Source organism: Antennarius striatus, chromosome 7 (genome assembly GCF_040054535.1).
Source record: "Antennarius striatus isolate MH-2024 chromosome 7, ASM4005453v1, whole genome shotgun sequence".
Lineage (NCBI taxonomy): Eukaryota > Metazoa > Chordata > Actinopteri > Lophiiformes > Antennariidae > Antennarius > Antennarius striatus.
In genome coordinates, this window is record NC_090782.1 from 12,634,441 (window position 1) to 12,649,960 (window position 15,520).

The 15,520-nt window shown below is 42.8% G+C and overlaps 1 protein-coding gene across 2 annotated transcripts; it reads right to left on the bottom strand.

Annotated features, from left to right (window-relative positions):
• Window positions 1-235: 235 nt before the first annotated feature.
• On the bottom strand, window positions 236-10,649 carry LOC137598917 (tetratricopeptide repeat protein 39C-like). 2 transcript variants are annotated; one of them, XM_068319485.1, is made up of 14 exons: window positions 10,110-10,649; window positions 9,462-9,510; window positions 7,732-7,860; window positions 7,067-7,181; window positions 5,728-6,088; window positions 4,321-4,489; window positions 3,497-3,590; window positions 3,305-3,412; window positions 3,122-3,231; window positions 2,901-3,024; window positions 2,710-2,807; window positions 2,509-2,613; window positions 2,373-2,411; window positions 236-2,222 (listed from the first exon to the last, which is right to left on the bottom strand). In XM_068319485.1, exons 1-14 carry the CDS (start codon window positions 10,256-10,258, stop codon window positions 2,133-2,135), a joined length of 1,740 nt encoding a protein of 579 aa, XP_068175586.1. In that variant the 5' UTR covers window positions 10,259-10,649; the 3' UTR covers window positions 236-2,132. The 2 variants fall into 2 exon arrangements, with proteins under 2 accessions (XP_068175586.1, XP_068175588.1); XM_068319487.1 differs by lacking the exon at window positions 9,462-9,510 and having other exon boundaries at window positions 10,110-10,183.
• Between the last annotated feature and the right edge of the window lie 4,871 nt (window positions 10,650-15,520).

A 15,520-nucleotide genomic window follows, 5' to 3' on the forward strand; every position in this document is an offset into this window, starting at 1 on the left:
CAGCACCTTAGAGACGGCGGCTTTAATTTAATCTAAGATATGCTTAGTTTGTTAACTTGTTTTGTATGTCAGCTAGGTTGGTTGGCACATTATCATTGTACAAGTACTTGGTCTTGGTGGTGGTATTGATTTAGTGTTTGTACAAGAACTTTAGCAAAACATTAACTCAACAAAACATTAATTACAAAGTAAAACAGAGTCAAAGAAGGACACCCTCTAATTAGATTAATGGAGAACAATTTATTGACACACTGGAAAAGCATCATCCTCAGCTTCAACAAATCTTCACAAAAGAAAATAAATAATTCAATGATGTAATTATTTGGTAGAGCAGGCATGTTACTGACATTTCACCATCACATTACTTTGACCGCACAGACCACCTAAACAGTGGTCACCTCAACATTTACCACATTTACATCGATCACAGCCACAAGGATGACTGGTTCTGTTTGACAGCCCAGTGAGAGCAAAAACAAAGCTATACGTCCACAACCTTGAACACAGAATGAAAATACAGATAGTCATTGATGTCAGATGGCCTCTGTTTACTCATATTGCTTGCATGACAAAACCCAGAGTGCTCTTTAATAAAAGTCAATGTTCTGCACAGAATAGTTCATATGTACAGTGTGAAGCTGTGTTGAGGATTTGTTGAAATCCCTCAATTGACAAAAATAATATTTCTGTCAGATTTAAGATCAGAGTTCAAGATTCAAACTAAAATACTGTACCATAAATTACACTTTAAAACCTCTGCGATGTGACTATTATGAACTGAAAATCTTGTACCACGAAAACACTATTAAAATAACTTAATAGCAAGGCTGACATTTAGCAGCACCTTTCAATGGTAATATTACAGTACAGAGGGTACTGCATGTTGACACCTTAGTGTATTTGCAGGAATGGACACACGGGTACAATTGACTTTAATACAGTCTTCAAGTCACTGTTACCCTGCCATACCATGCATAGTGCACAGGAGCAATGTTTCCATGTAGAAAACATCAGGACATTGTGATGTGTAGTAATTATCAACTATCATAAATGTATTCTAATAATGTAATAGTGAATAACTAATTCACAGCAGCAGAATGGTTCCGATGTGTGATTTTAGGTGATCGGTGATCATTTTTGGCATTGTTTAACTATTCCAATGTTAACTAATGAGACTACAAAATTTCTTTATTCCTATTGTCATTACTGATATTACTTAATGTCCATTTGCAATGTCACAAGTTAGTGCTGAAACTCTTGACTGATGAAAGAACAGCTGAAAAATGAACCCATGGAGTCATTAATGAGGTATGTACGTAATTGTAAATCCTACTAATTCTTTCCTTAATTCTGGTGTTGATATGTAGTATTGGAAATAATCAGTATTACTGTTACCATTTTATTACTGAAGCGTGGAAACTGCATGTTTTTGAAAAAAGAAAAAAACTGTACCTCTAACGTACTTACCTCTATCTTCTTAATTAGTCACAGTCTATTGTGGGAAAAATGAAGTATGATGTTTGACTGAAATCCTCTAAATTCACAAATCAATGGGAAAATTTACAGGCTTTCTAAATTTGGGCATTAAAAAACATTATAAACTGAGATTTGGGAAAATCTGCACATTTGCTGTTTTCCCCATGTTTAACAGGTCTTTGTTCATCATGTTCATATTTAGGCCAGGGATCAGTTTGGCATACCTCAGCCCTAAGGCAGAAAAAAGCAAGCTTAGCTTAGCCCACCTGGAAAAAATGCACATTTCTTGATTGTAAATGTACACTGTTTATGACAATACTACAAAACAGATAAGCAAAAATCAGATGTTACGGTTTTACAGTTGGGGTTATTTTTTTTTACCAATTGCCAAATGGTCTTACCTTGACTAGACTCCTGCTCACCAGTGCATAAAAATGAACCGGTACCATATCTCTAGAGTTTGGAGATGTAACCTGTTAGCCACTGTTAGGCTAGTCATGCTGGCCAATTCAAGGTACTTTATGTAATGCTATGATATTATCTGTGTTAATAAGAATACTATCCCAAACCTATTCACTTGGATGTCACACAGTTGTTTTGCATGGATTGAAACTAAATAGCCATTAGCATAGCTTTAGCCATGGTCGTTTCCCTTTTCACTGAGGCACTACTTCCTTCAAAGAAGCCAGGGCTGAATGGATGCGGACATGAAGTCTGTTCTCAAAGTCATAGCCTGTAAAATCCTCCTAAAATGCGTGGATGGGTGGATGGACGGATGGATACAGAGAGATATAGAGATAAATAGATGCATTAGAATCTGTAATTATACATACTAATGTAAATTATTTGGTGGTACATTTTGTCCAATTTTTTGGAAAAAAAAATTTCTACTTTACCTTTGCCTGAAGGAGCAATGATCTTCCCTTTCCCACTGTCTGAATTGCAACATATAGAAAACAATGTGAGCACACATCACAATCCAATTAAAATGTGAGAGAAAAGGAATCCCAACACTGTGAACGGCAGACTGACCTCTGGTTTTGCGAGGAGTATACATCCAAGCTCATAGACAGCATAAGGCTGAACGTAGGAGTTGATCTGTCGTCCATACTCATCTCTAGCAGCCAGCTGGAATGCCTAGATCACAGGATTAAGGGTCATGCATGTTAAATTAGGGAATTTTAGAGGTGTAGATTAAATGTGAAGTCAGATACTGCTCAGATAGATTGTTACCTGAACCGCATCTCTAATATTTCCATGGCATTTGTGAACAGCACCAAGAAGAAGGTGTTTCAGGCCTCTGCACAAAGCTTCATCTAAACTCTGTAACACTGAGATCAACAAATAGGAAGTGATCACAATGTGTACAATGTCACTGGTAGAAATCTCTAATTGGGTTATTTCAACATGGAGGTTACATTCACCCTGATTCATGATCTGCAGTTTAGATGAGGAGCAGTTTTGCAGGGCTTTCCACAGGTACAACACCTCAATCACACCAAGAATGCATAGCTCTCTGGTTGGGGAGATCTTTCTCAACCTCTCAGCCTGCGGGCAACAGTCAGACACAGGAGGAAAACCTTTTTGACAGGTTTGTTATGACATTTTAAAGAGGATATTGAACCACATGTATAAGGTAACTGACCCTTTTGACTGCAAACTGTTCTATCTGGTTGTTTTTTCTCTTGAACAGTTTCTGCACATCTTTGAAAACTCCACTCGCTCCATCCAGGTCACCTGAAGCACCTTGACATACTGGACAAAGACAAAATAAGATGATAAACTAGAGGGTAAAATGTATGCATACGTCACTGGGTGACAGGCTTACCTCCGGTCAAGTAGGCATAGTAGCACTGAGACCAACGCGACTCGTTCTTCAGCCTTTCAAATGACCTGAAAGCGTCCTCAAAATTCAACTCGATCATGCTACACCAACCTGATCAAAGACAAACAGACACATTCAAATCTCCTCCTAAAGCACGATTCAGTAAGTCACAACTAGCCCGATGAGAAAACTCACCAATCTCATAGAGACACACGTGCTGTATCTCTCTTTGGTCTGATGCGAGCTCCAGTGCATCATTGAAACAGGCCAGAGCACTGTTGATATGGCACTGGGGGCAGAGAGAGCACACACACACACACACACACACCAACAGGAAACAGCGTTTAAACACCACAGTCATGTGTTAAATGACACAGAAGATGGTGGATCAACAGTTGGCGAGTCAACGAACAATTTAGGAAAGATAGAAACAAGTCAGAGTTTTTAACTCACTGGCAGCTATTGACTTCTATAGATGTCAGTTACATTTTTCAACAGGTAGGGCTGGGAGATGACAGAGAATGTCAGTGAAAATCAGGTTTCTAATCATGGAATTTAGTGTCATGACGGCTGATCCAGTTGCGGAACAGAGGAAGGTGAATCAGGAAGACGGGGAAGTTGCGGCAGCTAACGATGCAACAAAGTTTGTGTGTTTCAGAACTCACGAGTGAGCAAACACGGTGTCGCTCTGAGCGAAGCACCTTGTGATTGGTCAAGAACAGAAAGAAAACACCGATAAAATGTCTGGAGCGTCAGAGAGAAACTCCGCCGAAGGACATCAATTGAAACAAAGCCCTGGCAGCAAATGAGTTAAATTAGTCTGGTTTTTGGTCTCAAACCGTAAATCAATTCAAATCCCTGAAGTCAAAGTCTAAACCCTTACAAATCACAATGAACTGTTCAAAAAGGGCATTCATTCATTCATTCATTCATTCATTCATTCATTCATTCTAATGTCTTCATTCACCGTTCGACTGGTCAGACTCAGGCAGGCACCACCTCTGGTCCGTTGAACGTACCTCTAGCCGCTGGACTCGTCCTTTGAAGAACATGAAGAGGGATGAATTGGGGTAAACCACTGACTTCCTCTGCAGAATGGATTTGGCCTCCAGCAGTCCCTCATGTGTATCAGAGCCATCCAGAGCAAAGAAAGGCAGCACTACCGTGTGGTACCACAAGAGGGCCAACCTGTGCAACACAGCAGGAAGTTCATCTCTGAGGCAACATGGGATTACCATCTGAAGCTCGAAACTGAACAGGTTAGGACACAAAAACATGGAGCCGATGTGACAGAACTCTTCTCTTGAAGGTAGTTTTTAAAGTCAAACGCTAATCTGGTAGACTCTAAAAAAAACTTGCTGGCAGGTCAAAAGCTATAAATTAGCATGTGAACCAACATGTCTTGTTATGCATATGGATATATGCATATAACACAGAACTAATTTGATAATTATGATTTTATGATACAATAGTGAAAGTAGAAGGTTACCAGTGATATTACTTCATTGGTTGCGACTAAGCCTGATAGTAGAGATGTAAAAAACAAAAACCCACTCAGAACCACGAACAGTTTGCTCATGTTTCCCACTGGTTTTCAAAATATTACAAACTGTTAATTCTTCAGTTTTTTGGCCTATTGTGGGCACCTGAACAAACTGGAAACACGTCACCATATTACAGTTTGTGGCCACAGATTACGTTAACAAAATGTTTTTTGTGTTTGTATAGAATGCATTAACATCCCCACAATAATCAGCAAAACAAATAAGTCAAGAAAGAAAATAGCGTCTTCATCATCACATAATTAAACAATCCAGTCAATGTAGGCCAGCCTATGTAACACAAAGACAGTGTGTCTAAAACTTCTCAAGAATGAATGATAAACAATATTCTTTATTTATGATAGATTTCCATTTTACTGGGTCCACTGTTCTGCTGATCCTATTCAATCTATCAATATAGGTTTATGATTTAAATCACAATGGAAAATGCAAACCCACGAAGAACAGCTCTATTTTGGTGCTGCGTGAAGTCAGGTCTAATTCATTAATCAGCAACGTCTGCTGAGATAGTGTGTGTTTTATCAAATACAACAGAAAACAAGCTCCTCAAACACAATCTCCATTGTCATCAGGAGCCATCCAACCACCCATCAACCCATCCATCCATCCATTTTCTGTAATCAGGACCCAATCTTTCCTTAATCAACAACACGTGTCCTAAAATCTGATGAATATGCATCACATCAGTGACTACAGAAGTGTTTAATAATGCAGGTTTGTCAATAATATGAAATTTTTAATATGACTATATTTAATGTTTAACTTTCACATAGTTCTTTATCTTCCAGGACAAACCGGTGGTACCCATCCTCCCTTTGATGCTAACTGCCTCCCTCTGTCCTGCTCATGATGCAGCCTACTCACGTGGCCAGTGGCGCCTTCATATCTTTGCTCTCACTCGCATACATGAGGGAGGACAGACCCTGGAGACGGTCACCGGGGAAACCCAGCAGGTTGATAATCTTGAGCAGGTGTGGTGGCACCATGGAGATGCACAGATGGAAGAGGCCGTAGCCGAAGCTGACGGAGCCCTTGAGTCGGTCAAGGGCTTCTGCCGTCACCCCGTTCTCCACCGGTGCATTGTGGTTGCCATTGTCCGTGGAGAGGGACACCTGGCCGGCAGAGGGCCTCCGCTGACAGGTGTCCTGCAGCTGGCTGATGTCACTGTGGCACTTATTGTACATTTTCCACGCCTTCCGAAGGATCCAGCCTCCTTTGATATAAGCTTTTTATGTGAGACAAGAAACAAGATGCATTTTGAGGTTTGGTATGGAGCTGCAGAAGTGGAGCATTACTATAATGTTCTTTAGTATCATCATTCATCAGTGTAACTGAGGCTTGTCTGGAACTAATGAACATATTAATGATCAATTAATCTGTTGAAATGTCTCACGTCATGCGTACACTACCTCCCTGTCCTTCGTTCCACTACTGTAGGCCAAATAGAAATACTACTCCACCACATCTGATGGATTATAATTAGTCAGTCAGTCATCTTCAGATTACCGCCGCTATATCCCCCACAGCGGGTCACGGGGAGACGGAGCCTATCTCGGCGGCATAGGGTGTGAGGCAGGGGACACTCCGGGCACGACGCCAGTGCACCACGGAGCCACACACAAAGACACACAACCATGCACACACACACTCAACGGTCAATCAACCTGAAGCGCATGCTTTTGGAGGTGGGAGGAAGCCGGAGAACCCAGAGAGAACCCACGCAGACACGGGGAGAGCATGCGAACTCCGCACAGAGAGGGACTCGAACCCGGGTCCGCCGTGTTGTGAGGGCGTGTTGTTAGCAGCGCTAATCTATACCAAGCGTGGCCAACCTGGTACACACTTGAAACAAGCATGTTAGCGAGCCAGCATGTCTGCATTCTGACATATGCTTTATCAAAAAAAGTTTAAATTAAGTATTTTTTCAAGTTAAAAATCAATTCATCAACCTGCTGTAACAGTATATCACAACAATGAATTGATAAACAAAAACATTTTGACGCTAATACAGCTGACTTTTCATGCAGCCTATGCAATAATCATATGCAAACAACATATATTAATTTATTCCTCCTACAGTAGTAGTACTTCCAAATGTAAGTGAATAATGTTTGTCCTCTGCATGTATATGTATCTATATTAAATTTACAGAGTGATGCACACCACAATGAAGACACAATGCCTTCTGGGTAAAATTAATCACCTGAAAGTTCCTGCTTGACGAAGGAGAGCACGGCGAGATACACCTGACAGTCAGCAACGATAATCTGTCTCTGTAGCCGGTCCACAACGACGACCCCTGACCTCTGGGAGTCCATCTGTAACACACACACACACACACACACACACACACACACACACACACACACACACACACACACACACACACACACACACACACACACACACACATTCAATAAGCAGTAAGCACAAACAGTAAGCACATTATTCATTACTCCTCAGAGGCAAGTTGCCAAAATAATGAGGCGTTTCTTGAATGACCCATGCTGCTGGACTGCCCCCCTACCCCCGCCCTCCAACCCTCCTACCCGCCTACCCCCACTGCCCCTCAGTCACTTAGATGATTACATTTCACAGAAGCACTAACTGAATCTATGGGTGGGCTCGGCATGATCTCACTTCTGTCAGCATCATTAGGCCTGATGCCGAGGAGATGAACATGAACTCCCTGCAACAACTTTTAAACACATCATGAAGCATGAGAAAATATCTGAAAATATAGGTTAGTGTCAGCTCTGTCACTTGGTTTCAGTTGCTTTTCACAGCGGCAAAGCTAGCTCCTGGGTTTATACTACAATGCAACAGTCCATGTACGATATCTTCAACGGCCCAAAGTGCTGTACTCACACTTTTTTTGATCTTGTTTCTGATTGTCTCTATGACTCCAGCATTGTCACTCTCACACAGTTTCTCCGTGGTCCTCAGGTCATCACAGGCCATCTGCATCTTCTCCTCCTCAAAAGTCATCATTGCATTCTATAAGGAAATGCCAGAAATGTGTTTTTTTCTCTGACATATGAAACAAAAGCAGTGATGCATTAAATCTAATTTTACAGTAGTGATCTATGCTTGAGCTGGCTTATTACCAGAGACTTCCTCTGACTGCAGGGGAGGCGCCTCACAGAGAACATAGGGTTCTTTCTGCTTAACAATGAATAGAAGATCTGAGTGACATCTGCACTGATGTGTTTGGGGCTGAAAAGGCCCTGCACAGATCACAAAGAAATCTCCTATTCTCTGTAACGAGTAAAGAAATAATTTACTCCCCATCTGATTCAAATGAATGTGTTGTCAGCATTTTGCATTTTGACCTGTGGCTAAAACCTACAGCCTTTAACACCAAGTAATGAGGTTGGTGAACCAGATGACGAGACAGTCAGTCACAACTATCATCAAATAGTCAATATTCAAATCATATCTAAAATTGTTTTGTACATCATCAAGACAACATGAAGGTATCTATCAGGTATTTTTACACAAAATGATTGCTGCATTAGTAAACAGCAGGTATTAATAGGTGCTCTGTTTCCCATTGACTGTAACTGATTACATGAGTATAAATCGCTGAATTCTGCAAAAATACAAATCAGTTTCTCAGATCCAATTCTAAGATTAACCACACTGCATCTAACCTGACATTAGCACCTTGTCAATTTGGTTTGTTAATGCTAGACACTTATTTAGCAAGATTTTGCTTTATGTGTTCACATTAAAATGCTTCATTTTTTGATTATTTAAACATTCAGACGACAGGTAATAGGTTTTACAGTTGCTGAGAGGTCAAAGAATGTGAATATCTGTTGCACACTGTGCCTAGAATTTGTTGAAAGGTACACTATAGTGGCATATATGAATGATATTTTTTAAAATGATTTTTTAAAAATTAAAGTTTCTCTGATGCCAACATTTAGACTACTGGCACAAAAATCCAGCTGAGGACAACTTACATAAACCAGACCGAAGGGCAAATTTCCATGTAGGAATAAAATCTGCATAAACGATTATTTTTAAACTCAGGCCTGAAAAATATCTTCAGACAATGTGGTGACATTTAGATTTAATTACTGTAGGTTGATGTTTTATTTTAGTATTCTTATATTACTGATACATTTTCTTAATATTTGCTGCATTTATGCATGAATGCACGTCATGATGGTCAAATATGACTACCCCCACTGCCCTTCGGACATTTGCATCTGGGTACAGAGGGTGACATCATCTCTGAGTTCACGCTGCGTGGGTTTTATCATGAGAGCAAGTGGCTGTGTGTGAGTATGTGTGTGTGTGAGACCGCCACACTGTGAAACATCTCCGTCTTGCATCAGTGATGGATGCAGTGTTACTGTAATGGGCTTCTCTACAAGAGCTGTGTTGTTGTTGAGAGGAAGATGCGTCCATTATGTTAATGGATGGAAAAGCAATGAAGAGGATTCCGGTGGTGACAATGATGCAACTAATTTGACAGATCAGGTTATATCAGGTCTTGTTAGTGAGTGCCTTCTTTATAATTGTAACAGCTGAACACAAACAGCAGCTGATATTTCTGTTGGTGTTTCAGCAGCTGACAGGAAACTCACCAGGAAACTAACAAAGCTGGCCCCAAAGCTCATCAGTGGGCTCTGGGTCCTAAAGGAAAACAGGAAGGAGTAAGACTTGACAAGAATAAATCACATGCCTATAAATAAAAGAGGTTGTGATTGATAACCTCTCTTGTAGACATAAACAGGTGCAGAAATAATCCCAATGCTCAGATCTATCAGAGATCTGTTAGACAAAGGAACTCCACTGCCCAGTGTCTACAGGAAAAAAGGCTAAATTCTTCCAAATGATATATATATATTTATTGTAAATCTGATGACGTGTCTTCATTGGATTTATAAAAGCTCGGAGTATACATACGCTCAACATTCTGGGGTCTGTTGCAGGGGTTTTATTCACAGAGCTGAAAATGGTACTTCTTTTTTTAGAAACAATAATAGTAGGTCAGTATAAGAGAGGCAACATAACAGTCCCTTAAGTTCATAATGATAGATACAAAAAATAATATGCATGAAGGAGTGTTTTTGTTCATTCTAATCTGACAGTACATGCTGTACTTGGAGATCTGGATGTCATTTTCACGTCTTTTTCAGACTTTTAGGAGATAATTCCAACTCCTCATCCTACCTAGAACTCAGCTATGCAACACACACTGACTCTGATTCTATTAATCATAAAATAATTACCTGTATCGCTTGAAGAGCTCGTCGCTTTCCTTGAAGCCGTTGTTGAGCAGCATGTTGATCCCCAGCAGGGCCATCTCAGCTTCATCTATGTGCTCTGCCTTCACCTGTACCTGCTGCTGCTGCTTCTGGCACTGCTCTGGACCCGCCATTGTTTAAACTGCAGCTCAGTGGCTGATGGATGAAACCTGTGCTATGGAGAACAAAACACGAACCTGTTTCCTCTCTGCAGGAAACCCGCATTGGTTTATTCCCACTGATAACAGAAAGAATTTAAACGGAAACGCGCAGCGAAGCCTTTGAAGGCTCCAGACGTCTGTGCGCCTCAGGGATAGGCCACTGATGCCCCGGAGCCTCGATCACACCGATCTGCCACTATTCCCCCCTATCATTGTGCTAACCACTAGCAGGAGTCAGTGCGATCCGTCAAAAAGCAACACACCGTCATCTGTCCCCAAATTCGCCATCCGTCAGTTTGTCCCCGGTAACTTATCGCCTTGTAACAGCAGCATTACATAATGACGGTCCAGGCACGTAACGCGTCATAACGCACAGCGCATCGCCGGCAGGATGGGGTCCGCTGAGGCGACGCTGCAACCTGTCAGCCTCCATCCCTCACTCCGGCCACACCCACAGGCCCGCGGCCCCGCCTTCTCCTCTAACCCTCAGCCAATAGGAGAGCAGACTGAGCGGCAGGAGGTGGGGCGTATGGTGGGAGGCTGAGGCGCATTGAGACAGTACTGCTTGTGTTTACTCGAAGTTCAATCACGCATCAATTTTGATAAGTTATGTGTTGTCCATTGATTATTTAATATCCATTATTCTGGTTATAATATTATATAGAAGAATCAAAACCGCCTGGATCCAGTAAAAGTAAAAAAACTTAACAGGTAATTTCTGGTTTTGTAAAGTTGTTCCTGTGTTTCTTTAAGAGCATACAGTACACACAAGAATAACTGAAAAGATGTAACCCTGTCGTGACAAAAGTAACCCATACAAATACAAAAACGATCCGTCTATAGATCCAGTCATGACAGTTGAGACAAATTCCAAAAGGTCCTGTGGTCATTGCTGACAAACTAGGTTTTCGGGATGTAGCAAGATCAATTTACAGTTTAATGCAAAATTATAATTCTTAACAAAAAAGGATCACCTGTATGTTACCCTCATCACTGCTACATTAGAGGACTCAAACAGTGACAGAGACAGCAGTGATGGATTTTTGGCAGCTCGATTAGGAAATGACAACAGCGATAATGATGATTATGATAATAACCACCTTAAATTAAAAAAAATTAAAATACATTAATAAAAGTCTCACGTGATTAATATGGTCTTTTATAATGTTGGAGTGAGAAAACAAAAATTTATAATGTTTGTGTTAACAAAGAATTTCTTCTCATTCAGAAATAGACCTAGGATTCATAATCCAATTAAAATGTTTTATTTGAAGGGCTTAGAAAAGGGAGATTAATATTGATCTTAGATAATGAGAGTGTGACAAATGTTGATATTAGGCCAGTGTCGGATTAAACCGTGAGTGCTGTTTCATTCTGTTCTGTTTGTACGCTAAACTATATAGAATGATTATACAGGGACCGGGACCGGGACACAAACACCGCCGGTAAGAAGAAAGGAGGTGGATTAATCATCTACACCAACGATAGATGGTGCCATCCGGGACATGTGACGGTGAAGTCAACACTGTGTAACAGCGACCTGGAGCTAACAGCTGTTAGCATCAGACCCTACTACCTGGCGCGTGAATTCTCACACGTCATCGTCCTCGCCGTCTACATCCCTCCACGGGCGGACCCTGAGACGGCACGAGAGACCATCTGTGGGACCACCTCTGCTCTTCGGACCCGGCACCCGGAGGCGCTCGTCATCATCACCGGTGACTTTAACCACGTCACCTTGGACTCATCTCTCCCCACAATGGTCCAGTGTGTAGACTGCCCCACACGGAAGAACAGAACCATCGATCTGTTCTACACTAATGCTAAGGAGGCATACACCGCCACCCCCCTCCCTCCACTAGGTAAATCAGACCATAACCTAGTGTACCTACAGCCCACCTACATCCCGCTGGTGAAACGGCTGCCAGCAACAACACGACAGGTCAGGAGGTGGTCCCCGGAAGCAGAGGAGATGCTGAGGAACTGCTTCCAGACCACCGACTGGGATGTTATTGTGGGCTCACATGGGGAAGACATTGAGGGGGCAGCTCAGTGTTTTACAGACTACATGAACTTCTGTGTGGACACCGTGGCCCCTGTCGGGACAATCAGGTGTTACCCCAACAACAAACCATGGGTAACCAAGGAAGTCAAGGCTGTCCTGAACAGGAAGAAGCGGGCGTTCAGGAGCAAGAACGAGGAGGAGATGAGGAAGGCCCAGAAGGAAGTGAGACTCTGCCTGAGGGAGGCCAAGGAGGCGTACAGGAGGAAGCTGGAGAAGCAGCTGGGGCGCAACCAAGTGCAGGAGGTCTGGAATGGGATGAGAACCATCACCGGACACGGGAAAGGGCGCAGCACTGTGGAGGGGAATATTGAACGAGCGAATGAACTTAACAGCTTTTTCAATCGGTTCAGCTCCCCCACCACTCCCGGCTCCTCGTCCCAGGCCTCTCCTGGCCTACAGACCTCTCCTGGCCTACAGGCCTCTCCTGGCCCTACAGACCGCTCCACTGATGCTCCCTCCTCCTGTGCTTCCTCTCCTTCCACCCCTGCCACTTCTCCCGAGCCCACTCCAAGAACTGCGAAGCTCAACGGCCCCACCTCAACCACTGGACTTCCAACCTCGCCACAACCTCCTGCTCCCACCACGACCGAGACCATCATCACTGCAGACCTGGTGACGACAACGCTGAGGAGGCTCCGTCCCTACAAGGCGGCTGGACCAGATAAGGTCTCCCCAAGACTTCTCCGAGCCTGTGCTTCGGAACTAGGGGACCCCCTGCAACGATTGTTCAACCTCAGTCTGCGGCTGGGGAGGGTCCCGTCACTGTGGAAGACCTCCTGCATTGTCCCTGTACCCAAGAAAGGACGCCCTACTGAGCTCAACGACCACCGACCGGTCGCTCTTACCTCCCACGTAATGAAGACCCTAGAGCGACTGGTCCTGGAGCTCATGCGTCCACAGGTGCAGGGTGCTATGGACCCTCTCCAGTTTGCCTATCAGGCCAAGGTTGGGGTTGACGATGCTGTCATGTACCTCCTCCACCGCACACTCTCCTATCTGGACGCCGGGGGCTGTGCCGTCAGAGTGCTCTTCTTCGACTTTTCGAGTGCCTTCAACACCATCCAGCCCCAGCTCCTGCAGGATAAACTGACCTCCATGGCTGTGGACCCCTACCTCGTGAGCTGGATCACGGACTACTTAACGGATAGACCCCAGTACGTCCGTATGGGGGACTGTTTGTCTTCTATGGTGACCAGCAGCACGGGGGCGCCACAGGGGACCGTTTTATCCCCCATTCTCTTCACCCTCTACACATCAGACTTCAAGCACAACTCGGATACATGCCACATACAGAAGTACTCCGATGACACCGCGATAGTGGCATGTATCCGGGAGGGTGATGAGGGGGGGTACAGGGCATTGGTGGCTGACTTCGTGGAGTGGTGCCAACAGAACCAGCTCCAGCTCAACGTCTCCAAGACAAAGGAGATGGTTCTGGATTTCCGGCGGGCACCTCCCTCTCCACAGCCGGTGATCATCAAAGGCAGTGAGGTGGAGGTGGTAGAAAACTATAAGTACCTGGGACTGCAGCTAGACAGCAGACTGGACTGGTCACTCAACTCCAACTGTGTGTACAAGAAGGGGCAGAGCAGGATGTACTTCCTAAGGAGGCTGGCCTCCTTCAACATCTGTCCTAAGCTCCTTTTCATGTTCTATCACTCCGTAGTCTCCAGTGTGCTGTCATACGCCATTGTGTGTTGGGGTGGGGGGGCCAGGAAAAGAGATATGGACCGTCTGAACAGACTCATCCGCAGAGCAGGCTCAGTGGTCGGGCTGAGCCTGGACTCTGTGGATATGCTTCTGGAGAGCAGGACCATGTCTAAAATTAAGGCCATCATGAACAACACCAGGCACCCCCTACACACCACCTTCTCCCAGCAGAGAAGCACCTTCAGCGGCAGACTGCTGTCACACAGCACCTCCACAGAGAGGCTGAGGTCCTCCTTCGTGCCCCGTGCCATCAGGGGGTACAATGACTCTCTCAGGAGGAGCGGGGGGGAGGTGGCGAGGTCAGCACGGGGTTGAATATGGATTTAATTTAATTTAATTTAAATTTAATTTTATACTGTTGTATATATATATATAATTTATTTATTTTTTATACTGTTTTATATTTTAATTGAATTTTATACTGTTTAGATTTTATTTTATACTGTTTATATTTTAATACTGTAATATTTTTAAATTTTATACTGTTTATATTTTAGTTATAGTTTAGTATATAAGTCCTGTTAGTGCTGCATGTGCCTGTCTGTTAGTGTAATGTATGTCTTGTGGTATGTCCTGTGATGTCAATGTTTCCTTTTCTCCTGGTGTTTATCCAGTATTATTTGTTATGTAATGCCTGAGCAGTGGATATATGCAATTTCCTCCGGGATTAATAAAGTATCTATCTATCTATCTATCTATCTATCTATCTATCTATCTATCTATCTATCTATCTATCTATCTATCTATCTATCTATCTATCTATCTATCTATCTATCTATCTATCTACAGACGATTAAAGCAATATCCATCCTTACTTATATCTTTATTATAACAGACGGTTCACAACACATGCACTCCACTATGTTGCTGTCCTCAGCAGTGTTACATTCTAATGAAGTATGTATTAGAATGTAACACTTTGTTTGTGGTTCCTGTGTGGGCACCCCACACAGGAACCAAAATCACATTGTAACAAGTGCGGACAAGTCATAACATCTTTATTACCAATGAGGAGAGGAGAATTTGTCTTCCACCACTTACTTTTCCAACTCAGTGATCTGCTGGAGGGATTGAGAGACTAAATTAACTAGGTGCACACAAATACACAGAAGCAGAGTATGGGTATAGAACTGTCAGTGTAAATTAGTCATTTGAAGGCAGACTTGAAAAACTATAAACCTGTTAGTTAATATTGTTTAACCTCAGCATTTTTGTTGCATATTCACTGTTGTTACACTAAAGTTCTGTGGAGGCTCCAGATTGGCATAAAGCATGTGCATATTTTCAAATGATCCGTTTTACATACAGCAGTAGCTATACATTTTACCTAATTTTTGTAGGGATTAAAATATGTTTGCATGCTAATTGTGCTATTAATTGACTACAAAAGTAAACGCTGACACTGAAAATACTACCAACTCTCATGCATTTATGACAAAAAACTTTTCAGGATTTATTGA

Coding starts and splice junctions, on each gene's coding strand:
- LOC137598917 (XM_068319485.1), bottom strand. CDS start 10,258: ATGGCGGGTCCAGAGCAGTGCCAGAAGCAGCAGCAGCAGGTACAGGTG. Junction 3,413..3,496: donor CGTGTGTCTCTATGAGATTG/GTGAGTTTTCTC, acceptor GTCTTTGATCAG/GTTGGTGTAGCATGATCGAG. Junction 2,223..2,372: donor CATTGCTCCTTCAGGCAAAG/GTAAAGTAGAAA, acceptor CACGCATTTTAG/GAGGATTTTACAGGCTATGA.